Below are 26,007 nucleotides of genomic sequence, written 5' to 3' on the forward strand. Positions count from 1 at the left end.
TTATAAGTCATACATTTTAGCTCAAACGTTTATATTAAAATTAAGAAATTGTGGTTAAATAATATGTAGCCCAGTTGATATTAACAGTTTCTCCTTTAATTATCATGAGCCCTCTGATCACCTCTGCTTAGCCTATCTTTAAAGGTGCATTCTCCAAAAAGATTCTTAAATTCATCTGGAATGAAAACTGACAGAATTCATGTTCTACTCACTTGCCTTATCATATTTCTACTTTTTTGCCTTCACCTACTGGTCCTACTACTTCTCTGGGTGGTTTTTTTCCCCTCTGAAATATTTCAGGAAATTTTATTATTTTTCACTGGTCTGAAAGATTTGTTCCTAATAGCTTTTTGTCATTGGTAATATATTATTTTTACAAAAATTGCAAATCTCTAATTATGTGTATCTAACAATTGGAAAAACAAAATAGAATTATCTACAACAACTATCAGTAATGTGAAAGGGCCATTTCATACTACAGTTCACTGAGAACCATGATACAAAAATTCAGGTTTGAAACAAGGAAACAGATACTCAGGGCTTCTCATTACTCTATGATCATGCTCCTACATAGTAGGAAATTAGAAAACAAGCTACAGTACTGACAATATGTTGTGTGAAACTGGGCATGCTCACAACTGCCACCAGCAACTCTAACTGACCAGGTCACCTTTATCCCAAGATCCAAGTAAATTTGTTAACCTCCAAAGTTTAATAATAATAAAAAAATCATAATACAATAAAATAACACACCCCTCCCTACCCCCAACATCCCACCCTTCTCTGCTGGAGAAAATAAAGGAAAACACTAAAAAGAGAAAGACAAAAGGTTTTTAGTGTCGGAGCCTGAGGCAGTATGGGGCCCATGATTTGGGGGTGGGACGATGAGGGTGGAGTAGTGGCTGGAGTGGAACTAAAATATTCCTTGCCTTTTCCACCACCCTAGAGAATAAAGTGGTTACCACAATTCCTATAAAACCCAACAGGTACCAGGAGGAGGATAGGGGTGTCTGGGGAGAGCTGCCCCTCTGTGCAACAGGAGGTGCTGTCCCTGCAGTATCCAGGGAATGCTGGTACAAAAAGGAGGACACTCCTCTCAGGAGAGGCCCCAACTCCTTTCACTGCCTGAAGCGAGGAGCTGGGCATTGTCCCAGCACATTCTACCACCCGTGCTGGATCTCTACAAGGCTTCGGTCCTTAGAGCAACACAGTGGTGCCCTGAGTTGCTTCTGCCAAAGAGAACTCAGGCCCTGCTTGTTGGCAACCCCTGCAATGCCTCCCCTTTCCGTGGTATCGACAATACAAAAGGAGGAAAAATAAAATAAAATATTACATCATTTGAAAAATAGTCTGATGCAGGGCCAGTGCCAAGTCCTGGGGGTGGGGGGAGATGCAGCCACAACTTCTAGGGCTGGGTGCCTCCCCATGCAGAGTGCTAGTCAAGCCAACTGAATGACCTGGAGCTGCCAGAGTCCCTTACAGTGCAGTATAGTCCAGGAAGGAGAAATCCAGGCATCTTCTAGCCGTCACAACTGCTAGGGAAGACAATTATTACACGTTAGAAACTAGTCAGCCCATTACAAAAAGCCCTACCTGCCCTGTAAACACCCCTAGACAACTTGGGGGCATCCTTCTTCTTCACTTACTCCAACTCCATTGTGGCTGCAGTCTGTGCCTGCTGCAGGGGGAGTGCCACTTTGGGACAGCGCTGGGTCTGCCGTCCGGATCTTCTTTGGCTCCAATTCCTCCTTAGGCAGGGCTGGGCAATCACCACGCTCTGTCTTGCGTTTCCGCCGCCGCTCTGAGTCTCGGCCTCGCCCACGGGTGATACGCCTCTCCGCTTGCTCCAGCTGGAAAAAGACAAGAATGCAGGGACTGAAAACTAGGCCCACTCGTGTAATAAATGTGTGTGTGTGTGTGTGTGTGTGTGGCGTCATGTGGTTGTATTTTATAAACACAATAATGTGGCTAAAAGGTATAATTACATACTCGGGAGGGTTTTTTTTGTAGTAATTACATATTTCTGGCCATCATAGTTGCAGTTCTTGAATAAGAGAAGTATATTGAAGATGCAACCCCACCCCCCATCATAAAATGCTGAAAAAAAGAAAGCTTCTATAACCAGAAGAACCTTTGCTCATTTCCCATCTTTCAATTTCCCATCCTCATTTACTGAAGGCTTTAGTATTCCCCTCTATATAAGAACACAGCAAAAAATCTGTGGAACGTACAAACACAGAGCATAGCTACTGAAAAAATGCTTGATGTGGGATAAAGTAGTCCTTGACTCACAACCACAATTGAACCCAAAAATTCTGCTGCTAAGCAATACAGTAGTTAAATGAGTTTTGTCCCATTTTATGATCTTTCTCACCACCGTTGTTAAGTGAATGACTGCAGCTGTTAAATTAGTAATACGGTTGTTAAGTGGATCTGGATTCCCCATTGACTTTGCTTGTCAGAAGGTCTCAAAAGGTGATCACATGACCCCGGGACATTCCAACAGTCCTAAATACATGCGAGTTGCCCAGTGTCTGAATGTTGATCATGTAAATTTGATCACGCAATCGTGGAGATGCTGCAATGGTCGTAAGTGAAAAAATCAGCCATAAGCCCCTTTTTTCAGTGCTACTGTAACTTTGAACTGTCAGTAAACGAATGGTTGTAAGTCGAGGGCTACCTGTACAGTTAGAAAAAGCAAAGGGCTAGAATGCGACAACTTTGTTTTTCTTTGACATTTAAAAGATAACAAACTGCTGCAATTATTGAAAAATGTGGGGGGGAGGGAAGACTTTAAAAATCCCAAGTTTTGGAAAATAATCCGCTAGAAAGATTCCTAAGATGAGTTGTTTTACATTAGCTGTTAGCATAGAAATCATCCCCTTTCATCTTGTATATCTCAACAGACTTTCACCAAGTCCTCCATACAGATAATACAACTTTTCAATCAAATGATTTCAGCATTGTGTAAGTGATGTAAAAAATCTGCATTCAGATTTCATGGCTTGTACCTCTGTCTCTTACTATAAAGCCATCACACAGGAAGGGAAAAAAACCATTTTCATTTCTGTAGTTGATTGCCACTGTTTTGTGGTAAAGCAGGACACGTATTTACTTTTCCTGTGTGATACCAACTGCCAAAGTATCTTAAAATCTGACTCAGCTCCTGAAATACTAACAATAGTGGCGTATTTTGTGGCTAAAAATGCTCAACTAGCCTTTTTATTAGAGGCAGCCTTGGTATCTTCACAAAGAAGACATGGAAACCCACACCAACGAGAACAGCTCAGAGTATTTGCTGAATAACACTCACATCCAGTAGCTGCTGGAATTTGTGAAGCTGGGGAGGGCAAGCAGCCTGTAGCAAGCGCCAAATGCTCTGACTCTCGTCTAGCGTCACTTCGAGAAGATCCCCTTCCATTAGCAGCTCTTCCAAAGGTAGACGGACGGCATCTGCCAGCTCTAGGACAGGGCCTTGCAGCTGGGGCAGGTAAGAACCAAGCATCTCCAGATCTGCAAGAGAAGCACAAAGGTACAACAGCCCAACTTCCTTGTTTTTTTAAAAAAAATCACAGAACAGGGAATTCTCTTCCCACAAACAACTGTCTCAACCCAGAGTGTTGGGGTTGGGTAGAAGAAGTCTCTCAGCTATCAACTCTCATTATTTTCAAGAAAGCAAAGAAAACTAGCCAGTTACTTACTTAAAGACTTAAAGACATATAGGATTCTACTAGATCAGTACCTGAGGCACAGGAGCTGTTCTTCTCTGGAGTTGTGGCATCTCCGTTCTCTAAGGAAATCTGAGGGAAGGGAGGGAAGAAGTATGAGGGAAGAGATTTTTGAATCACAAATGCAAATTTCTACATCATGCCCATCAGGACCTACACTGGCTCTTCAGCTAATGGCAGGGGCAGGGGCAATGGCAATGGCTCTTGTCAAGATAAACATGGTTTTGTTAATGCAGAATAACAAAAACATTTACTACATTACATTTAATGGCAGCGACATGTCGAAGACAGATTGGCTGAGCTGCTATGATGACAAGAAATATTCGGCTCCTTCAGAAATGAAATCAGTGAGCAGCCAGGCTTCTTTGAGGAGGAAAAAACATAAAACTCTGAAGAAGTCACAAGACTTTGTATAACCTTGGAAAATGAATTAAAGGTACGAAAGTCTGCAAATCTACAGAAAGGTTTGGGGATTAAGAAATTACGATAAAAGAGAGCCAGGGTAGTGCAGGCTTAAGGTGTCAGGCTACACTAGAGAAATTCAGGTTCTAGTTCACCTTTAGCCACAGAAATTCCCAGATGACTACGCCAGGCACGTTCTTAGTGCTATCTGCCTCACAAGATTGCTCTGATGGAGAGCAAATAAAAAGAGTATTATATAGGTCTTGGGCATACATGGAAAATATGAGATATAACGCTAACAAAGTAATTGATCAGAGAGGAGGCAAGACAAATGTCCTGGTGTTTAAGAATATGAACTGTAGACTAAGGGGGAAGAGTCAAGAAAGAGCGTTCTTTCTCAAGAAAGAAAGCAGAACCGAGTAAACAGTGCTCTGAGAAACTAGCAAGCAAGGAGCTTATTAAAAAAAAAAGGGCAGAGATCAAGATGCCTAGGAGCCTGAGAGAGGGGAGAATTGGTCTGAGAGGCAGGAAGTGCTAGATTTTGAGAAATGTCGCCAATGGCAATTTCTATTATGAATGGAATAATATGGCCAGCACAGTGAGGGCAGAATAATTGCAAGACTGTGTGTCTGTGGGGGCCCATATATGTTTATTGGCTTTATGAGCTCATCTAACTTGTTGAAATGGGCAGTTGGAAGTAGTCATCAACTTACAACCACAATTGAGCGAGACAATTGAGTTTTGTCTCTTTTTATGACCTTTCTTGCCACATTTGTTAAGTGAATCACTGCAGCTGTTAAGTTAGTAACATGGTTGTTAAGTGAATTTGGCTTCCCCACTGACTTTGGTTGTCAGAAATTTGCAAAAGGTGATCACAGGATCCCAGGACACTGCAACCGTCGTAAATATGAGTCAGTTGTCAAGCGTCTGAATTTTGATCACATAATCATGGGGGAAATGCTGCAATGGTTGTACGTGGGAAAAACAGTCAGAAGGCACTTTTTTTCAGTGCTGTTGTAACTTCAAATGGTCACTAAATGAACTGTTGTAAGTCGAGGACTACCTGTATAGAAATCAAATAAATAACTCAACCAATTATTTGACTTTAAGTACAGATACAATGTATGTTTTATGTTACAACACAATGCAGGAGTGGTGAGAGAAGTCTCCTCCTTATCCGATTTCCCCTACAATAAATGCTTTTTGTAAAAGTAAATGAATAGTTGTTTTAAATCTCTCAGGTTCTTTCATTATTTTTTCCAAAAACCCAAACACAGCAGACAGACTAACTTCTGCAAAGGGTTCACATTGCAAGGCCCTGCCTCAAATTCTGTCCTCAGGAAACATGTGAGGCAAACCTTCCCTTCCCTTCCCCTTCTCCTTGGAGAGGACTAGCCAGGCCAGAAGAAAGCTCATCTCCTCCACTCACCCTTGTTTGTTCGTTGCAGCTGCTCTCTTTGAGTGCACTTGCGTCCTTGGCCGAGTCCCCAAGGAGTCGCTGCCGTAGCTCAGCTAAACGTCCCAAGGCAGTAACTACATCGGAGGAGCCTAGGAGCTGGCGAGCGCGGTCCTGCCACATAATGGCACGCTCAGTCAAGCACTGGAGGGCTTCTCCCTCGGGCAGCCGGACAGGAAGTTTTTGCAGAGCCACCAGTAAAGCCAGGATTGTCTCCAGGCGCGGCCGGCGGGACCTCTGGCATAGAGGACACAGGAATTTTGCTTCCCACTCCCACCATGCCGGAGAAGGCCGGGGATTGCCCAGGCGAGGCCAAGCTGCACAGGTGGTGTGGAACCAGTCCTGACACAGTTCACACTGCAACATAGCAGGGCTGGGAGGTTGGGAACACACGCAGTACTGGATCCCAGAAGGACTATGCATGGATGGCACAGGCTTCTGGGTATTTGACTGGCGTAGGCGTAGGATCCCTGCTTTCTCCTTCTGTTCGCCTTCTTTGAAGACCAAGATCTGCCGGCATAAGATGAATGGTTGTGATTCTCTGGGTGCTTTTGACCCAACAAAGCATACACTACTTTTTCTCTGGTCTGTTTTGTATTATATATATTTTTTATATTGTTTGGTGTATTGTGAGCTGCGTGTCATCGAGTAAAATACACAACTGCAAACAAGCAATTAGCAATCAGTGAGATCCGTAACCTCATCTTCCAATTCTTCTATCCGTGTGACTCTCCTAACACCAATTTCTCCTCTGTGTGCAGTTTTGCCTCAATCCTTTAAAGCAGGGGTGCCAAATTCGATTTCATTGAGGGCTGCATTAAGGTTGTGTTTGACCAGAGGGGGCGGCGGCGGAGGAGTAGGCGTGGCCAGCTTGACGTCCTGCAGCCCCCTGCCAGCAAAAACGGAGCGGCTTTTCCAGGCTCCATTTTCAGCTACGATGGCCTCCTGCGCAGCCCTCCTGGGCTCAGTTTTCATTGGCAGAGGCACCGTGGGCAGGTCCTTCGCTGTTTCCAGGGTGGCTCCACAGGCCAAATCTAAGCACCCCATGGGCCAGATCTCAAGTTTGACACCCCTGGTTTAAATAGTTCTCGCAAATTTTTTAGCTGAATTCTGCCCTCACCAGTACCTACAGCTTGACCGTTTTATCAGGTTAAAAGCATTTCGTTTCAAGATGACTAATCCGGCTAAGCTAGAATAGCACAACCAAGAATTAAAAAGTCCTGCACTGTATCAGTCACACCAACTCCCCTGTGTTTCCTAAGCCAACTACTCACAACAGAGCCGGGGTCCCTGAGGTCCTGTGCTGAGAGGCCCAGTCTCTCTGTGTCAGAATTGTAAAGGCCTGGCTCCTTCTCCCGCTGCCATTTAGTGCGTTTGACGCTATCGGAGTCAGCATCAGCACACGGGCACAGCACCTGACAGGAAGACATTGAAGAATGAAGCTTTTTGCCTCTGGGGTGAGGCTTTAAATCCCCACTGTTAGCAGTTCAAAAAGCACCCCTAACCTCAAGCAACGTGTAACAGGAGTTCTTTTTGAGAAAGGTCTTGGAGGCCTTTTCCCGCCAGGAATGTGCAGTAGCTACTTGTACTTCCAAGTGATGCAATTCCTCCAAGTGCACTGGCAAATCTCTACCCACAGCCACAAGGCCCTCCAGGTCATCCAGGCAGGGATAGTGGTCTCCATTCTGTGAAGAGGACACAGCATAGACTAGAGTACTCTGGAGTTGAAGCAGCAAGCTCACGTTCCACTGCCCCCAGCCCCAGGGCTACAGCCCACCTGGATCTCCTCCACATCAGCAATCCAAGCCTGTGCTTTAGTCAGTGCCTCCTTGAGCGACAGGATATTGGGCAAGTGCACTGGGATGTTCTCTGCCTCCTTGATAATGGCCTCCAGCGTAGCTGGCGAATGCTTCTGCCTGCAAGTAATCAGGGATGGGCAGGATTGTCAAATAAATTGTTACGGGGCATCTCTACAAAGCGATGCCTGGCTAAATTGGTATGAACCCTCTTCTAGGAGCCACAGACTCCCCACGACTTAAGCTTACCTAGCTTCTAGGCACATCTGCGCTTTTTCCTCCCAACGCTGAGCGATAGTGAGCAACTCTTGCAACTCAGCCATCGCCTTATCCACAGCAGGACTAGGGGCAACTCCACAGCCAGAGGTGATGAGTGCTCTCATGACAGATAGCGTAACCTTATCCTGGGGTGAACGCAGAGTCTGCTTGACCTCCTCCAGCCAGACTGCCTGCTGCACCTGCCTCTCTAGCAGCTCCATCTCTGGCACCTCAACACCTAATCGTGTTCCTTGTGCCAGCAGTTTGTGCAACTCTGGGGAATTGCCTGAAAGATCTTGTAGGGCCTCTTGAACTTCCACCTGGAAAGCTTCCACCTTCTCCAACACGTCCTAGAAAATGACACATAGCAATCACAGCCAACCCACTTGTACTAATTCTTCCCTTTATTGTGATCCTCAATAATCATACCATAACTCTCTGTTGCTCACCTGAACCTCCTTTATCTGGTGCATGACACAGGGCAAGTTTGCCATTTGCTCTAGGAAGGCACGTAATTCCTCTACTGTCATATGGACTGATGACTCTCTGTAAGTAAGGAGGAAAAAAGTGGAACATGTTTCATTATAATTCCAGAAAATAAATCTCAAAAACAGCTTGACATGAAAATACCAAACAGATAAAGAGAACACCACTACATATGCAAAAAGACTTCCTGAAAAGTATAATTATCTACCAGTAAACAAAACCAAGAAAGGTAGCCTAAAAAGGGGGTAAAAGGCTTCATGGGATGATTTAAACCAAATGAAAGGATTCTATGTGGCATCTTGTCTTATTGATACAATTCTACTTAAAACCAACTGTCTGCACTCACTCTGTTTCTTGGATACTTATCAGACCCAGGGCCTCTGAGACACACTTCTCTGCTTCACTCAGACACGTTTTGAGCCGATGAAGAAGTTCATTCTCAGGGAAGTTTCTCTCACGTGCTTCCGATTCCAGGGCACGCAACTCCTCCAAGGCTGTAAAAAGCACAGAACATTGTGGCATTCAGACCCATCCGATTGGTCCAGCTGTACTACTTACTCTCAATTCCCCCGGAAAAAGCAAGGCTTTTGAGTTTTATAAATGACAGTCATATGGCCCTCAATTACTTCATTATTCCTCCCATTCCAGACTCAGTAGTTCCATTTCATCCAGAAGCCCCTTTCTAGGACTCAATGCTGCCATCTCCACTCCTCCCATTCTACCAAATTTATAATCCAATAAAGATTCAAATTCTCCACACAACATGCCTGAACAAATGTGATTGTGATACACTAAGACCTCAGGGATTGAGTTCTTAAAAGACCCCATAATCAAGGGCGCATGGGTTGGACCACCTACTTCTTTTGCGTCCATCTTCCACTTCCAAAGCAATGCGAACTTTGTTGGCCCATGTGTCAAAACATTCAGCTCGGACCTTCAATTTATGTAACATGGCTGGGAGTTCATCCAGAGTATACCGATACCTGAATGACGAAGGACATTCAGAGCAGAAAAACGGTAAATGTATTTCAGTCGGTCCCACAAGCAATGCCTTTTCACAACATTAGTTTGTGTTCATATTGTATTAAACTACAGAGGTATACAACAGTTCATTTAGTGACCATTCAAAATTGTAACAGCACTGAAAAAAGGTACATGACCATTTTTCACATTTATGACCATTGTAGTATCCCACTGGTCATGTGATCAAACTTCAGACACTTGGTAATTGATTCATATTTATGACGGTTGCAGTATTCTGAGATCATGTGATCCCCTTTTGCAACCTTCTGACCACCAATGTCAATGGCAAAGCCAGATTCACTTAACCACCGTGTTTCTAACTTAACAACTGCAGTGATTCACTTAACAACTATGGCAAGAAGCATCGTAAAATAGGGCAAAACTCACAACAACTGTCTCACTTAGCAATAGAAATTTTGGGCTCACTTGGGGTCACATGTCGAGGACTACCTGTAATTGGTTTCTCAAATAAACATACATGAAAGAACCATTAGGACAGCCCTTCCCAAATTATTCTGGACCAACTTCATTAAAGAGGATGGTTCTCTTTAACTAGCCCATTATGAATAATGGAGACTCCTGTCGGCTCAGGGTCTCTGAGTCCAGCCATGGTCTTGATGGCTGAAGACTCCAACTGCCTCAGAATTTTATTGGGAATGGAAGACACAACACAGAAGTAAGATAATGCTTATAGGTTTAAAATTATCAATATGCTAATAATGCTCAGTTACAGCTCTCTTCTAGGCTGATGCCACTGATGTTCCTTCTCAGTGGATGAAGGTTGTGGAGTCTGAAATGGGCAAATAGTTTTCAATTTAACCAAGCAAAATGCTGCTGTTGCTAAGTTTCAGAATCCCCTGACCTTCGAGATTCTTTACCTCTTGTTCTGGATAGGGTTAAAGGTAAAGGTAAAGGTTCCCCTCATACATATGTGCTAGTTGTTCCTGAATCTAGTAGTTGGTGCTCATCTCCATTTCAAAGCCGAAGAGCCAGCGCTGGTCAAAGACATCTCCGTGGTCATGTGGCCAGCATGACTAAACACTAAAGGCACACGGAACGCTGTTACTTTCCCACCAAAGGTGGTCCCTATTTTTCTACTTGCATTTTTTATGTGCTTTCGAATTGCTAGGTTGGCAGAAGCTGGGACAAGTAACGGGAGCTCAACCCTTTAAGCAGCACTAGGGATTCGAACCTCTGAACTGCTGACCTTTCGATCGACAAGCTCAATGTCTTAGCCACTGAGTCACAGCGTCCTTGGATAGCGTTACACTCCCTCAAAAAAGAACTACTACTGCATAATGTATCGGCCTCTTGGATCCTCAACTCCTGCTGAGGTGGTAGACATAGCTGGAGGATTTTTGCCCTCTTACACATCAATTGCAGACATAGCTGGAGGATTTTAAACCCTCTTACACATCAATTGCACCCATTTCTGGAATGGGAGGCTTGCTCAATTCATGCCCTGGGCTACTCATATTTGGGTTACTGCACTGCACTCTACATGAGGCTGTCCTTGAAATCACCTGGAATCTACAAATGGTCGAAAGTGCAGCTGTGTAAATAGGTATGGCACACCTTAGTACAGGGGTCCCCAACCCCCCTGGTCCATTGACTGGCACCAGGCTGCGGCATGCCAGAAACTGGGCCGTGTAAACAAGCAAAGCCCCTTTCGTGGGATGCAGGCAGCACACAAAATCACAGCTCCTCCGGTTCATGGAAAAACTTCTCTCCACAGAACTGGTCCCTGGTGCCCAAAAGGTTGAGAGCCACTGCCTTAGTACATCGTAAGTTTGCAAACTGCATTGTCTTGCTATCATAAGCTGAGCATAATTCAGGGTACGGGTTATCTCCAATGAAGCCTCCATTGCATAGGACTGGTTATTTGTGGGATCCAGTTATTTTTGCTTGGCGCATGAGATCCCTTCTATGAAGCAGTATCTCCTGACAGAACTCAGCAGGTAGGTATTCTCTGTTGCAGTGCCTATCCTGTAAAATATTCCCCCCATGGTTCAGATGAACTCCACCCAGAACCCAGGATAAGCCTCTCGAGAGATCCTACGTGAGATATGTGCTGGTTGATCTCAGTTAATTCCGTTGTTCTGTTATTCAAATTGTACTCCTTTCCATTCTATGCTTATGGTACTGTATTATATTTTCTAGTTCCTTTTTTATGCTCCTACAAATTGTAAGTCACCCTAAGTACCATTTTGTGAAAGGCAACCATGTAAATCTAACCCAGTAAGAGACTATATTTTAATTTAAGATGACTCATTCGTGGAATAGCCCATGTTTCTACTCACCTGAGGTACTGCCTGCTACTCGGGCACTTGCAGAGGTCATTGATGTGGTAAAGGCAGACAAGACAATTTGGACAATCATTGCAAGCCAGCGCTGACAGAAAACAGGTTGTCTTGCATTTGTCACATTGGCGCTCATCATCTGGAAGCAACTCAAACGCCTCTCGCTCTGCTTCAGTGATTCCCTGGGGCAGCAGAGAAAACTGATGAGCGGCTTGATCATTCCCAACTAATCCTGGCTTCAGACAATATTCACTTGCCATGTCAACCCACCTTGTCAAGGAGAGCCTTTCGCAATTTACGCTCCTCCTGGACCAAGATAAACATCTCCTTGTGTACAGCAGCAGCCAAGTTCAAGTCCAACTTTTCAGGGCAAGCAGCCATTTTGCAGATAAGCTCCTCGTGAGAGAAGACACAGTAACGGCGAAGGCGCCGATAGTGTTCAATGCACTGGCGACCAGCTGGCAGCTGAACATGGGGCAGAGGGGGAAAAAGAAATCTAGAAGTATATGAAGAATTTTTGGTCCCGTGCACAACTTTTACAGCAGAGAACTACGAACTGCAAACCTGATTCTCCGTTCCCGACTCCTCTTCTGTGTTACCACTGTGGCCTTTTAAAGAATTATGCAAGCAAACATGAAAAATTCCTGCTGGTTATAAACTTACCCAGTCAGCAGTGCAAAAGTTAACTGCTTCGGCAAAGTTGTAGCCCTGATTGAAGCCACTGTGATAAGCTCTAGGAAAGGTAATTACAAACTCTCCAGCACACTGATTGGTCCGGACAACCTACCGATGGCAAGAGAAGAGACACCGTGAGAGCAGGGAATATACCTATAGAAGGAAAAAATACACCCAAGCATGTAAAGATGACTCACCGGGACACCATGAGCCATAAGTGTATTAGGGTTCATGAGTGTCACCAACTGGTGCAACAGGTCTGGCTGGCTCTCAAAAAGCTCTGGGGTCAGTTTCTTCATAACATCTTCCAGATGTTCAGCTGCAAAGGATGGGACCCCATACCAAGTCTTAGGTTCACCCCTAAAAAAATAAGCTTGTTGAAAATACTGTCCACCAAAGGGAGAGAAAACTGAAACACTGTCATAGGAAGATAACGGGGTGATTCTTTCTGAACACTTTGTTTTAATGGAGAGTTCAATCATAGTCCCCTTTAATCAAAAGGGAGCAATTATTTTTGCAATTCAGAGCCTTACTTAAAGGTCTCGAAGACTTGCCACCAAATAACAGGAATGCAATAAGGGTCATTAAGGAATATAGATGTGACGCTGAAGAGCCACATACTTTAAAAGGTCCAGTCATGTAATGCTATACAAAATGTCATTAAATACAAACTTTCCTTCATTAGTCTTCTATTTCAATTCTTCTTTTGCACAAATAAAAAAATAATTGCAATTTTGAAGTGTAACTATTTTAATAAGAACTGCTATGCTATCTCCATTTGTGGAAACCATTATCAAAACAGGTAGTCCTCGACTTACAACCAAATTTGAGCCCAGCACTTCTGTTGTTAAGCAAGACAGTTGTTAAATGAGCATAAAAATGCCCCATTTTTATGACTTTTCTTCTGTTAACAATTAAGTGAATCACTACAGTTATTTAGTAACGTGACTGTTAAGTGAACCTGGCTTCCCCATTGACTTTGTCAGATGGTTGCAAAAGGGGATCACATGACCCTGGGACACGGCAAGCATCATAAACATGAGACAGTTGCCAAGAATTTGAATTTTGATCAAGTGACCATGGGGATGCTGAAATGGTCGTTAAGTATGACAATTTATCATGTCACTTTTTCCAGTGCTGTTGTACCTTCGGTCACTAAACAAACTGTTGTAAGTCGAGTACTATCAGTACTTCACTATCAAAGAGCTGCTCTAGACGGCAGGTTTGTTTCCCTCCCTCCTGAAGTCTCACCAGTGGAGGTAGTTAATAGAGTAACTCCAGTGATCCTCGATGTGCCAGCAGAAAGCAGAGAAGACCATGCCCACATAGAGCCATGGTACCTTCATGCCTGAAATATCAGCATTGATGTGGCATAGCACCGACTGCTTCAGCACTGGCATCACATTGAGGTTCCAGCCGCTGGCTGCATACTCCTGGCAAGGCAAGGCAAAGGATAAGAAAGAAGGTGGGGCCAACCACAATCGGTCAGCCTTGAGGGGGCAGAACAAGAAGCTCCAAACATAGGGAAAGGGAGGCCTCTGCCTTACAAAGGGGACATACTTCTTCCTCTGGAGAGAGCTGCCTCTTGCCATCATTGATGGGGAAACCACTTCCAAATTCTTTGGAATGAATGTCAGCCCCATATTCCACCGTCACATCTTCCTCAATGCTATTCACCAAGCGCCAGAACTCCTTTTCTACAAGCTCTGTTGGCACCATCTGGGGAAGGAAGTAGGAGAGGCAGTCAGGACCGTGCACTCTATATCCTCAGTTATAGGATACTAGAAACACGTATGATGAAATTGCCAAGAATGGGATGTACGGTGGAGGTTAAGAACAAAAAAGATCCAGATTCCAGTCCACACTTAACCAGAACTGATTTATCACTTTCAGTCAGCCCATCCACCTCACATGGCTACTGCTGATAAAATGAAGAGATCGTTGTGCGTAAATACCTTGAGAGTCTCTGGAGGAAAGATGGGTTATTAACACAATAAATAAAGCCATGTTTGGTACTATTTGTCTGTGCTCACAGCGAAAGAAGCAGAACTCACATGGACCGGCATGTTGAAGTAGTCGGCCTTGAAAGAATCTGCCATCTCCCCAAAGCTCTGTAGTGTATATTCCCGAGTGGCCTGCTCAAAGCCAAAAGCCTCTGGGGGACGCTTACACTCCTGGGAAAGGAAAAAACAGGGAAAATGTGATAGTGGATTCACAAGTAAGGAATTATTTTTTCCCACCCATACATATAATAAATGGAGTCCATGTTATGCTTTTGAATAATTGTGTGATCAATAGTTCAAATCTAATTCTCGGATCTCTCAATAGCTGATCAAGTTCAAACCCAGATTTTCTGGTGAGGCAAGAATGTTCCTCTGGGCTTGTCAAGGGCAACTAAAACTTCCTTACCGCCATGACACATTTGGGACATCTCCAGACACCTTTAGGAATCTCAGGTAAAGGAGGCAAGAGGCAGAAGATGTGATAGTTGTCATCACAGCCATCACATAACAACAGCTTGTCATCCTCATCTCCCCGTGTACATATCCGACAAACATAAGATTCAATCTAAAAGAGGAGGAAGTATAAGAAATGCTGTTTTACACACAAAAGCAAATACCGATTGTTTTGTTCAATATTTTTGTGAGGTGCCTTCAAGTGTTGTCTCCTAATGACTCTCTACAGGGGTTTTAAATATACCCAATGATTTCTTTTTCCAGGCAATGACAAATTCAAAGAAGGACAACAAGCAAAAATTCAGCAGAACTATTATTTTTTAAGGAGGCAGAAGGCTATGGATGTTATCACAGAGCTGACAATTACCAATAATTTTCATTGGCCAGTCTATATTACTGATAATGATGGGGGTGGGAGGTGGGGGTGGAAACAATTTTTACCAAAAATACAGACAGAGCAGAACTTAACTGAAGTGAGAACTTACAAACTGAGTGTTGTGATTGCGACGGAGGCGCATGGTCATTTTGGTGCAAGGTTCTGGACTGTGCCTCAACTCTTCTTTCATTTTTGCATAGCCTCGGGGTGAAGTGGGTTCCAGCTTCACCTCTGAAACAGGAGCTTCCTCTTTTACTGTCACTGTTGGGGGGCACTCAGGCATCTCCTTGTCTATATTAAGAAGACATAAACTTAGAACCAAGAGAACAAACTTCTCTTTTGGCTCCCTAATTGTGGGGCTAACCCTCCATTCCCACCTTTCTTGCGCATGTTCTTGTCCTTGGCTACAAGCCCCAGTCCCAGCATTTTAGGACCAGCACCATAAATCTGCAGCTTCTTCAATTCTGGGTTCTTCTCAATGTCTTCCTCTGTTGGCTCTGGCTGCAAGAAAACAGGACAGAATGACAATATGAAGACATGAATTTTAAAATCATGTTCCAAAGATTCTCAGAAAGCAGCAGCAGCAGCAGAGGGAGAAAAAAGAACAAAGAATAAATTGAGTCCCAGAGAAAGGAGATTTCAGAAAGGCAATTGGTTATGATAGACATTGCTGAGGTCGTGATTGAACACCTATGACAGAAATGTCATCTTGTTTCGGAGCAAGCCTCTGGCTGGATACACCAATAAGGTGAGACTGTCCTAGAATGTATTGCACACTGAAATAAAACAGTGCACATTGAGACATTTAAGCCACATCTCCTGCTGGATGGAGTCTGAGGACTTCTAGCCAAAAAGCAGGAAAAGTGAGTGGAGTGAAAGAGAGATAGCAGAGGTGGACAGAACAGGAACAGTACCCATGCTTGTTGTGCTTGCTCGGGTAACAGAGCTGGGGAACTCGCAGGTTCAGGGTATGAGTCGGATTCCTGCAAGAGGGCGACAAAATGTGTGGGGTGTGGGGATCAACAAGGCTCTAGGAATAGTAGAAAGGGCATCAAGAGAAATAAAAGGAGAAATCATTATTGGATCATAGTGAAGAAGCCGGATACTATTTCCCCTTAAGTGCCTAGAGTTGCTAAGGATCGAGTGGCATATAAATTTCATGAATAATAATAATAATAATAATAATAATAATAATAATAATAATAATAATAATAATAATAATAATAATAATAATAATAATTGTTATTATTATTATAAAAAGTATAAGGATTATGTTGTTTTACAAGAGAGATAACAAATGGAAACATTACAATAACTACAGAATGCAGAGGGTTTAGGAAATATTCAGCATTTTAAAGACAAGGAGAGAAAGCACAATGACATTTATTTCCTATTTTAGAGAACAAGAAGAGAAGCATGAGGGCCGGTTAGCTCAGGCTGGTAATAGCCTGTTATTAAGAACACCGAAGCCTGCAATTATTGCAGGTTCGAGCCCGGCCCAAGGTTGACTCAGCCTTCCATCCTTTATAAGGTAGGTAAAATGAGGACCCAGATTGTTGGGGGGGCAATAAGTTGACTTTGTAAAAATATACAAATAGAATGAGACTATTGCCTTATACACTGTAAGCTGCCCTGAGTCTTCGGAGAAGGGCGGGGTATAAATGTAAACAAACAAACAAACAATTCTGGAACAAAGAAAAACTTTAAAAATAACTGCATATTGTCTTTGCTCCCTTTAACATAAATTAATCAGATACTTAATATAGAGTTTGGTCAGCTTTTCAGCAAAAGCTTTTGTAGAAAAGACTGGGATTCTAATTCACTTTCATGACTTGGGATATGGAATGATGGAATTAGGGGCTACAGGTTAAGTTTCAGATTTTATGGTGAGGATACCCATATGAAATACATACTTGGTTTTTTTTTCTAATTTGGAAAAAAGAATTCTATCTCCCTCATTCAGTCTTTTACTGGAAATACACATGGAGACTAAGCTCCAGATGCTCATTCCTAGCAAGAGACTTGACGTTCTACTCAACCTTGGAAAACCACTTACTAATTGTTTGGAATAATTGAAACAAAATGCAGGACTGTATCTTTATCTGACCTTTGAAGGCCTATGTCTGCAGCCTTGAATTTTATCAAAAGACTTTTACCCATATAATTACATGATTCAATGTTTCCTTAAACTGGTGCAAAATTTATAGTTGTGCTTTTTTCTTTTAAAAACAAATACAGATTCAGCCATAAGCTGAATTCTCCAAACATTTGATGAATAGCAACTAATCAAAAAGGCTTACAACTAAATTGTTAAGCCATAAGTACAAGTAAGAAAGGGGAAACAACATCCATTATGCAAAAAAAAAAAAAAAAAACCACCTTTATACATTCCAGGCTTTTACCCACCCTGGTGTTACTTATGTTTATGAAGATCAACTTGATCCTGAAGTGAAATGCCAGGTGCCACATGTGACAAAATCTTGTTTTGATTAACATTTAATATGGAATTATTTATATTTATTCAATGTTTATATCACTGACTGCTGAAGCCTCTTTGTAATTAAGAAAATCAAACAAACAAAACACAAGTTAAAACCAGAAACATTGAATATGTGTGTATTAATTCTTCAACAATTAAAAACCTATTGCAAGATACTGGTTTTAAATGCCTTTTTAACAAAACAATAAAGAGGTTAGTCCTTCCATTCAATAGTGAGAACGTTACAGATTTGGAGAGGTGGACTTCCAGGAAAAAAATGGCAAACTGAAAGAGAGGACTTTGGATTGCCCACAAGCACTCCGGATAGTTACTCCTTCAAAGGAGACTGCATGATAGCAGGCTCTGATGGGTTTAGAAGATATGGAAATATCTTGCTCAACTCAAGGTTGGTGCCTTTGAAAGGACACTAAGTTCACATACTTGCTGTTGTTTTGAATATTTTAAAAAATATGATAAGATACGATTTTGAAGGTTGGATACTAGAGGAAACACAAGAGAACTAAAAATTACAATTAAAGGAAAAGAACACTTAAATTTGACTTATTAATACGGAATGGAGCAAAATAAAGTAACACTAGATATATTGGAAGATACTTGTGAACAAGGGATCCAGAAGTTAATTTTAAGAATGTCTGCCTCTATAGACAGACTTTGTTTAAAATATGTTATGGAAGAGAAACACGTTTTATTGGATAGGACTGAGACTAATTTGAAAGTAGATTTTAAAATGATGCACTAAACTAATAATGTGGAAGAAAATGCTACATTGAATATACAAATGAAGCTGACTGATGTCTTAACTAACCAAAAAAGCAATCTGGATGACTTTTTTATATTGAACTTACAAAAGAAAGTTTTGTTAAAAGTTCTGAAAATGTTTGTGAAAAGGGACAAAGCAAAAATTAGAAGAAATCAAGTTCTAGGACACTGTTTAAGGGAACTGAGGGTCAAGATTGTTAACAGTAACAGGAAAGAATATAAAATTGGTTTATATTCTTTATGTTTATGTTCTTTATATTTATATGATTAAGGTTAAAATAGATATGGTTGTAAATATTTGCTTACAGATAAAGATATGGAAGAGACCATTGTTATATTTTAAGAGAAGGTGATAAGTTACCAAAATTGTTTATATTTGTTGTCACAGAAGGGGTAGTCATTTCTTTATTCATCTCTTTAATATATATTTTTTCTATTTTTCTTCTCCCTGCACTTTTTACTTTTTCTTTTTATTCTTTTCTTTTTAGTTCATATTAGTTTTTTCCTTTTTAATTGTAATACAGAGTAAAACTTATTTTTAAAAATAGCTGAGAGCTACACCACTTGCGTTTAAACCCCAGGTCTCTATGACAGAAAAGATGAATACTATGCAAATCTCTTCAGATAATTTCAGGGAGCGGGCGGATCATACAAAACCATGGGACAAACTACATGAAATATATTTATTATACCTTATATATTTAAAAAAACTATCCTGTTGCATTTAAAGTCACAATTTGGGGGAAACTAAAAAAGATTCCTGGAGGCCAGTTTCTAAAAATGTGGAGTGGGGTATATAATATGTGCTCTTGGGGGCCAGGGGTTGCATACATGTGGCCTAATAATTAACATTCTAGTAGGATGAGACTTCTTTGACATTTAAATGTTTCTATCCCAAACCTGAGAAAAAATAATACTTTCCGTTGAGTCAGAGCACGGGGTGTGTACAATTGCCCTCAGAATTATGAACTGGTCCAACCGAAAACAAAATTATAATTAGGGTTGAAGGTGTGTGAGACACTCACCTCCTGCTGCAGTCGCTTGGCCCGCCGCCCATAGCTGTTGAACTTGGAAGGTTGCACTGACTGGCGCAATGGGATGCTATGAGGCTTATACTCTTTGTCTTTCTCTTCATTATCGAACGGGTGAGTATTGCACTGCTGGGAGAAAGGAATAGCATTAAGACTGAGTAAAGCTCCTCCTGTTCCTCATCACTAGTTTAAAAAGCAAGGGCCTAACCAAACTATCCCGTGGCAGAACAAAAGCACGACGAGTTTAGATATGATTTTCCTGGCTAGGCTTGAGCCCCTGCCATCTTCCCTAGTAAGCTATTTTCTTCCCAAACAATGTCCAAGGGAAGTCTATTTGGAAAGAGGGGTTTTCTTGTACTCTGTGGAGGAAATGAAATATGAAATTAAGTTATAGGAGAACTTTATACTCTGGGACCCAATACTCACCACCAGGTTAGCACCAGACTGGTACATTTCATATGGGTAGATAATACGCTCATAGTGGGAACGAAGGAGGGAACCAATATTCTTTCCTGATGGATAAGAAAGTCGCTGGGCCACCCGTGCCCACCGGCGATCCTTGCAAATGGCTTCATATCCACCCTCCTCCATAACAATCTAAAAATACAGGAATATTGAAAAACTACAAATTATCAGCTTGCAATCATATGAACATATGCCTATTTAAATAAGGTACTTGATTTTCCTTATCCCCAATTCCAACAACTTATTAAAATCTGTCAGTGGCACAGATGAATCTTCATTGAAACTGCTGGTGTCAGTAATTAACCCCATTAGCTTGACTACAAAAATGTAACTTCTCTAAAATTCTTTTTGGGAAGAATGTAATTATAACTTACTTTACTCAAGCTGTACAAATCAAGGATACGTCTCTCTACATTGGGAATTTTCAGTGCAGAACCTTGAATCTCCCAGAACTTTGCGATCTGGTCTAAATAGTTCAGTTTTACCCTGGTCTGTGCCTGGTAATGGAATAAATTGAAGTTAGCCTTTCTCAAGTTATATGTTTCTCAAACATATAACGGCTTCCCATTTAACCATGCATCTTTCAAATATATCTTCATACCAGCAATGCCAAATTTTAATGAAGTTGTAAACAGTATATATTCACACACTGAACTGATTTGGGACCTGGGAGATTTCCTGTAACAGGTGCTTATACAGCTACACATTATTTATCCCAGGGACGCAGTGGGAGGTGGGGCAGGAAGAGGGGAACCGGGCTGGGCCAAGCCGGCATGTACATACACACACAGCTCGACTGCAAGTTGAGCTATGCACACACACGTGTGCCGGCCTGCTGCTCACTTGAGTTGAGCTGCGCACTCACATGTGTACTGGCCTGCAGCCCGGTTGTGGTCACAGCCTGGAAGTGGGTGGCAGCATGGGGGTTGGGGACTCCTGGTCTAACATACCTTAAAATGATAATATTGTGAGGATAAAATTGGAGAAAAGGATTACAGGGTATACTGCCTTAAGAAAAGGTAGTAAATTAATTAAAAACATAGGAATACATTCATTCTAAAAAGATGCTGAGTTTCCTCAGCATTTTAACAGAAAACGGTTATTCATGGGGATGCAAATGTATTTAAGAGTACTAAGATACACACACTCATTTTATATAAATGCAAGTCAAAAGATTCACTTTGCAAATAATCCAGTCAAAAATATAAAAACCTGGATCATTAAACATGTGGGGGGGGTGTCCTTGGTGCTCTCTGAGCTTGGCTATTTTCTTGCAGGCATTTCATTACCTAAACTAAGTAACATCATCAGTGCTATATGAGTGTCTAGAACAGATATTACCTAGTTTACATAATGAAATGTCTGCTAGAAAACAACCAAACTCGGAGAGTGCCAAGGACCCCTCATTTCAACCCTAAGAACTACTTTGAAATAAATCACAAAGCCATTTATTTATCCTTGTATAACAGGCAACCTGACACAATTTTTGAAATCAATTCTTTCAATGGTAGTCCAACACAACCGCTGGACAACTGTTATTTAAATGAATGCATTTTGTTTTTTTAATTATATACCGCTATATTTTTACATTTATTATTTATTGGTAGTTACTGGTATCTTCTCTTGTAAAATTGCTCCCGGGTAACACCGCTCCTGCGCAGTCTGCACTGGCTACCTGTGGTCTTTCGGGTGCGCTTCAAGGTGTTGGTTACCACCTTTAAAGCGCTCCATGGCTTAGGGCCCGGGTACTTACGGGACCGCCTGCTGTTACCCTATGCCTCCCACCGACCCGTACGCTCACACAGAGAGGGTCTTCTCAGGGTACCGTCCGCCAAGCAATGCCGGCTGGCGGCCCCCAGGGGAAGGGCCTTCTCTGTAGGAGCACCTACCCTCTGGAACGAACTTCCCCCTGGTTTGCGTCAATTACCTGACCTTCGGACCTTTCGCCGTGAATTGAAAACGTACTTGTTCATCCAAGCGGGACTGGCTTAATTCTTAATTTTTGAATGTTTTGAATTTTAATAATTTTAAATTGGGTATTCTGTTTTATTGGGTCAAATTTGATGGTTTTTAAATTTTTTGGCTATTATAGAATATGTTATTTTAATTTGTTGTTTTAAAATTGTATATTGTATTGTTTTAATCTGGCTGTACACCGCCCTGAGTCCTTCAGGAGAAGGGCGGTATAAAAATCTAAATAATAAATAAATAAATAAATAAAAAATAATAAATAAATTATTTATTTTTTAATTATCCTGTTAAATGTAAAGAAATTGAATGGCACTACATTACAATTCTATTACATCTTCTGCAAAGGACTCACCTCTAGTTCATTGAGCCTCTGTATCCGTGGAGTAAACCGGAAGTTGTCCACTTCCACAGCAAAGGGAGGTTGCCAGTCCTGAGGAAGAAACAAAAAGGCAACATAATTATAATCCCAGCATCATACATTTCAAAGTCTATTTACCAGCTAATAAAGAGATCCAACACTTTTTCTAATACATATACACCATGTTTAAGAATTAAACCAAAAATCTACCCTCAGTCTGAAAACAGTTCTAGAGAATCAGAATTTAATTTCACAGCTAACAGAATCTAAGTGCAAGAATGGATTACACAAACTACCTGAGACAAACCTGAGACAATGAAAGCCTTTAATTTTGCAGTGAAGCAACCTACTGTATGTGATATTCAGTACTAAAGAGAGACAGAGACTTAAGAAGGTAAAACTGACATTTGAAGGAAACATAGTGAACACCTCCTAATAAAACAGGAACGCACTAAGCACTGCACAGCGTTCATCTTTACTGTTTATGTATATGAAGCCTGAGAAAAGGGAAAGGATAACCTTGATGTCCCTTTAAACAATCTAAAATATTATATCCCAAGGCATTACACATTCAAAATCTATGGTTCTGGTACAAAGGAATCACCTCGAAGATGGAGTAACTATCATCAAGAACTGTTGGAGACAGCAAGACAGAGAAAGGCCTCTGAAGCTAAGGTTATTTGTCCAAGTGTGAGAAAGACTACATAGTCTTAAAATAAACTTTACCAGAACGGAGTCAAATTGACTATGCAAAATTTTGATTTCTAGAAGTTGGAATCACAGTTAGGCCTGGTGAACTTCAAGAATGTATATTCTTTCTTGTATTTTTAGTGAAATATTTATTAGTTTGTACTGAAGTGGGTGATTAAGTTGGAAAAGCCTTCTCAATTTAAGAACATTTTCACATGATGCTAAATTGTATGTCAAAAGCACAAATATGACAGAATTATATTTCCTTTTGTTAAGACACACTGAAATAAATTCACCGTCCAAATCAAAATACAATAAGTTAGGAAATGCTAAACAGTCATCCTAGAACTTTCAAGAGAAGGGAAAAATGAAATATTGCTAACAGGACAATACTTTAGCATCATAATGCTTAAGACTCACACCAGCAAGACAGGTTCTCCTCCAACTGAATTGTGACAGAAACATTTGATTTGAAGGCTGCAGACTAACATGAACTATAATTTACAGCCTACAGAAAAAAGCAAGATTCATTTAAACACTCCATCTGCATTGGGTAAGCAGACGCTAATATTTTGCTGCTCCAATTAAAAATATCACAATGACTTCTCAAAGAGGATTAAAAAGATTGGCAGAAGTGTTTTTTAATTGGGACCAGAGAGCAAGAGATCTGCTTCAGCATCTTCTGCACTGTAACTGTACAAAAGAAAACCAAGTTCCACAAATATTTCCTAGTCTTGCTCTTGTTCCTTCTTAGACAAAGGCTCTGCAACTGGCAGTCTCATACTAGATGACCTGTTATTATGAAATAATCAAAAATATTATTAAATGGACTCAAGAAATACAGCAGAAAAAGACTTGGAAAACCTCTTTCCTGCTATACGTAATTAGAATAGGGGGATTTCTTTTCTTCTTTTTGCCTGCAGCCGAGGCCTAGCTGTAGGATGTAGAGGCAAATAACAGAAATAGGACTCAACCCGTACAAGTTTTCCAGCTTGGTGAAAGAGCAAGCTGTTCAAAATGGTATCAGCTACATGTCAACATAGGCACTACCATCATTACAGATACAGCAATTTACATGCACAAAACTATAGAACTTGACTGTTCAAAACACAAAGCCAACTATTCCAAACAAACCCAGTCCCTGTAGTAGACGCTTTACCCTATTTCCCATAATGCATTCAAATCTATATCTGAGTGTTGACTAGACTGCACATTATATTTTTGCATCACATCAACTGCTTTCAATAACTACATTCAACTTGTTCTACTACATCATGGGAGGCACCTAAATGATTCAACCCTCATCAATTCCACGAAGCAGTCTTTCCCAACTTGGTGCCCTTCAAATGTACTGAACTACCACAATTTCTAGTCAGCAGAACCTGCTATGTAACATCTACCCACTCACTCTATTTTGCCGTTGAACCAGGCCTGTGTTCAGTTATTTCTTTTAAGGCATCACAATAGTCTTATTCTTCCTCAGAAACCCTGCATTTGTATCAGTCAACTCACTCAATACCGTGACTGTCCCCAGTAACAAATACTCGCAAGAACTATTTCCCTTCTGAAGACACACTAGTTCAAGTCTCTAACCCTCATCCTGGCACTCAAGCTCTCCAATACATTTCCTTCCATCCAATTCATTATGGTCACCAGAAGACACATCTCTCTTTTAAAAAAGACAAACAAGCGTCACCAGCTCTAAGTACCTGCGAATCACTTACACTAACCCCCAAATCCTGCTTCTGCTTGCCCACTGACAGTTTCTCCTAAAACCCGACAGCCTTTGCCGGTACTTACGGCGGGAGGGCGAATCTTGCAGATACCACTTTTTTCTGCGATGGGTCGGATCTTGGCGATGTAGCCCAGCGGATCGCTGAATTCGGCCCAGCTGGGCTCAAAGACAGGACACTCGGGTGGCGGCAAAAAGTCCTCGGGAGGCAAGAGGGGGTCGGGATCTCCAGCCCAGGACGGGCCACGCTCCATCCACTCGCCCGGCTCTGCGCTCCACAAGCCGCGCTCCGCCTGTTCTGAGGCTCGAGGCGGTCGGAGGGTTCGATCAGCCCGGGCAGCCCCATCGCCCTGTTCGGCCTTGTCACTCCGGGGAGCCCGCTCACCCTTTACAGTCCGTTCGCTCTTCTCCATCCTGGAGCCGCGCTCTCCCCAGTCCCCATGTTCTCCCCTCTCCCCTGAAAGGCCACGTTCCCCCCTCAAGCCCCGGCTTCCCCTCTCCCCCTTCTCCCCACGGGACACCCAGTCGACCTGATCCCCGAGGGGGCCCTTCTCCCCCCAGGCCCCTTGATCTGATCCTTCGCTCTGCTCCACCTGCTCCTCTCTGGACTCCATATCCTCCACCGGCTCCTTTGCTCTCTGGGAGGCCCCTCAGGGGGCCATGCCCGGCCCCTCCTCCTCCTCCTCCTCGCTCGAGCACCAGGCCTAACGGGCGGGGGAACTAGGCCGCTCAGCCGGAGCTTTTCTCCCCGGTGCTCGGTTGCTCAGCTTTGCCCCTCCTCCTCTCTGGGATCTCCCGGCACTTTTCCGGGCCCGGAATCTCTCTTGTTCTCTCCCCTCCCTAAATTCAAGGCCTGCCGGGTCCTCTCGATCTGGCAGCCGCCGCCATTTTGGACTTTCTCAATATCCTCCACAGCCGCTGCCCATCAACAACAAAACGTCTCCCTCCGCCAGCCCCCAAAGATTCAAAGGAACCTCTTGGAAACGTCACCACACCGGGCTATAGTAATCTGTCCGATACAAAGACTGCAACTTCTAAGCCTCATCAAAGACCGCTGATTTACGCTGGAAGCTTTAAAAGCACAATAAAGCCAAATAAAAAAGTCCCACAGGGCCGGAGCGGAAGGATACAACTAACAAGAGAATGTAATCGCTGGAACTTCTTGCGCACGTTTAAAGGGCCGTACCGCGCCTGCGCCAGACGACAGAAAACAGGAAGAGGAGGGGGGAGGGGGGAGGATAAGAAGAAGAATTGAATGGGCGGAGCTAATCGTAACACCGCCTATTCGGTTGTCAGAACTACAGCGGAAGCCTCAGAGCTGTCAATTGGTTTGGCTCAATTCAGACTTTTCGCCGGGTTTATACACTGCATCGTGGTGCTGATAAAAATCTTATCTATATAGTATGTGATCTATCCGTGGCAAGGCTAACTTTTGAAGCCTGGCTCCTTTAAGTCTATTGTTAAATTCATTTTGTTCTAGTAGCGGGTTTATTTAATTTAGTTTCGGATTTCACCTTTCGAAACACTGCTGACTGATGGATTATG

General features: G+C 42.3%; 1 protein-coding gene across 3 annotated transcripts; it reads right to left on the bottom strand.

Moving 5' to 3' along the window:
- Positions 1 to 3: 3 nt before the first annotated feature.
- On the bottom strand, positions 4 to 25,456 carry KDM5C (lysine demethylase 5C). 3 transcript variants are annotated; one of them, XM_058166614.1, is made up of 28 exons: positions 24,531 to 25,456; positions 22,035 to 22,112; positions 20,086 to 20,208; positions 19,673 to 19,843; positions 19,241 to 19,375; positions 15,871 to 15,939; positions 15,334 to 15,457; positions 15,066 to 15,247; positions 14,534 to 14,692; positions 14,179 to 14,298; positions 13,685 to 13,843; positions 13,376 to 13,557; positions 12,322 to 12,484; positions 12,113 to 12,232; positions 11,720 to 11,914; positions 11,450 to 11,631; positions 8,985 to 9,109; positions 8,473 to 8,620; positions 8,090 to 8,186; positions 7,632 to 7,990; positions 7,364 to 7,502; positions 7,092 to 7,271; positions 6,861 to 7,001; positions 5,560 to 6,096; positions 3,743 to 3,800; positions 3,314 to 3,513; positions 1,647 to 1,850; positions 4 to 1,535 (listed from the first exon to the last, which is right to left on the bottom strand). In XM_058166614.1, exons 1-28 carry the CDS (start codon positions 25,074 to 25,076, stop codon positions 1,527 to 1,529), a joined length of 4,905 nt encoding a protein of 1,634 aa, XP_058022597.1. In that variant the 5' UTR covers positions 25,077 to 25,456; the 3' UTR covers positions 4 to 1,526. The 3 variants fall into 3 exon arrangements, with proteins under 3 accessions (XP_058022597.1, XP_058022598.1, XP_058022599.1); XM_058166615.1 differs by lacking the exon at positions 15,871 to 15,939; XM_058166616.1 differs by lacking the exon at positions 15,871 to 15,939 and having other exon boundaries at positions 19,241 to 19,372; positions 24,531 to 25,454.
- Positions 25,457 to 26,007: the final 551 nt, after the last annotated feature.

This window comes from Ahaetulla prasina, chromosome 2, assembly GCF_028640845.1.
Source record: "Ahaetulla prasina isolate Xishuangbanna chromosome 2, ASM2864084v1, whole genome shotgun sequence".
NCBI lineage: Eukaryota > Metazoa > Chordata > Lepidosauria > Squamata > Colubridae > Ahaetulla > Ahaetulla prasina.

Excerpts from the sequence above, each read along its gene's own strand:
- KDM5C (XM_058166614.1), bottom strand. The coding sequence starts at position 25,076 with ATGGAGTCCAGAGAGGAGCAGGTGGAGCAGAGCGAAGGATCAGATCAA. Across the intron at positions 20,209-22,034 it reads AGAGGCTCAATGAACTAGAG|GCACAGACCAGGGTAAAACT; the intron begins GTGAGTCCTTTG and ends TTCCATTACCAG. Across the intron at positions 11,632-11,719 it reads GAAAGGCTCTCCTTGACAAG|GGAATCACTGAAGCAGAGCG; the intron begins GTGGGTTGACAT and ends CTGCTGCCCCAG.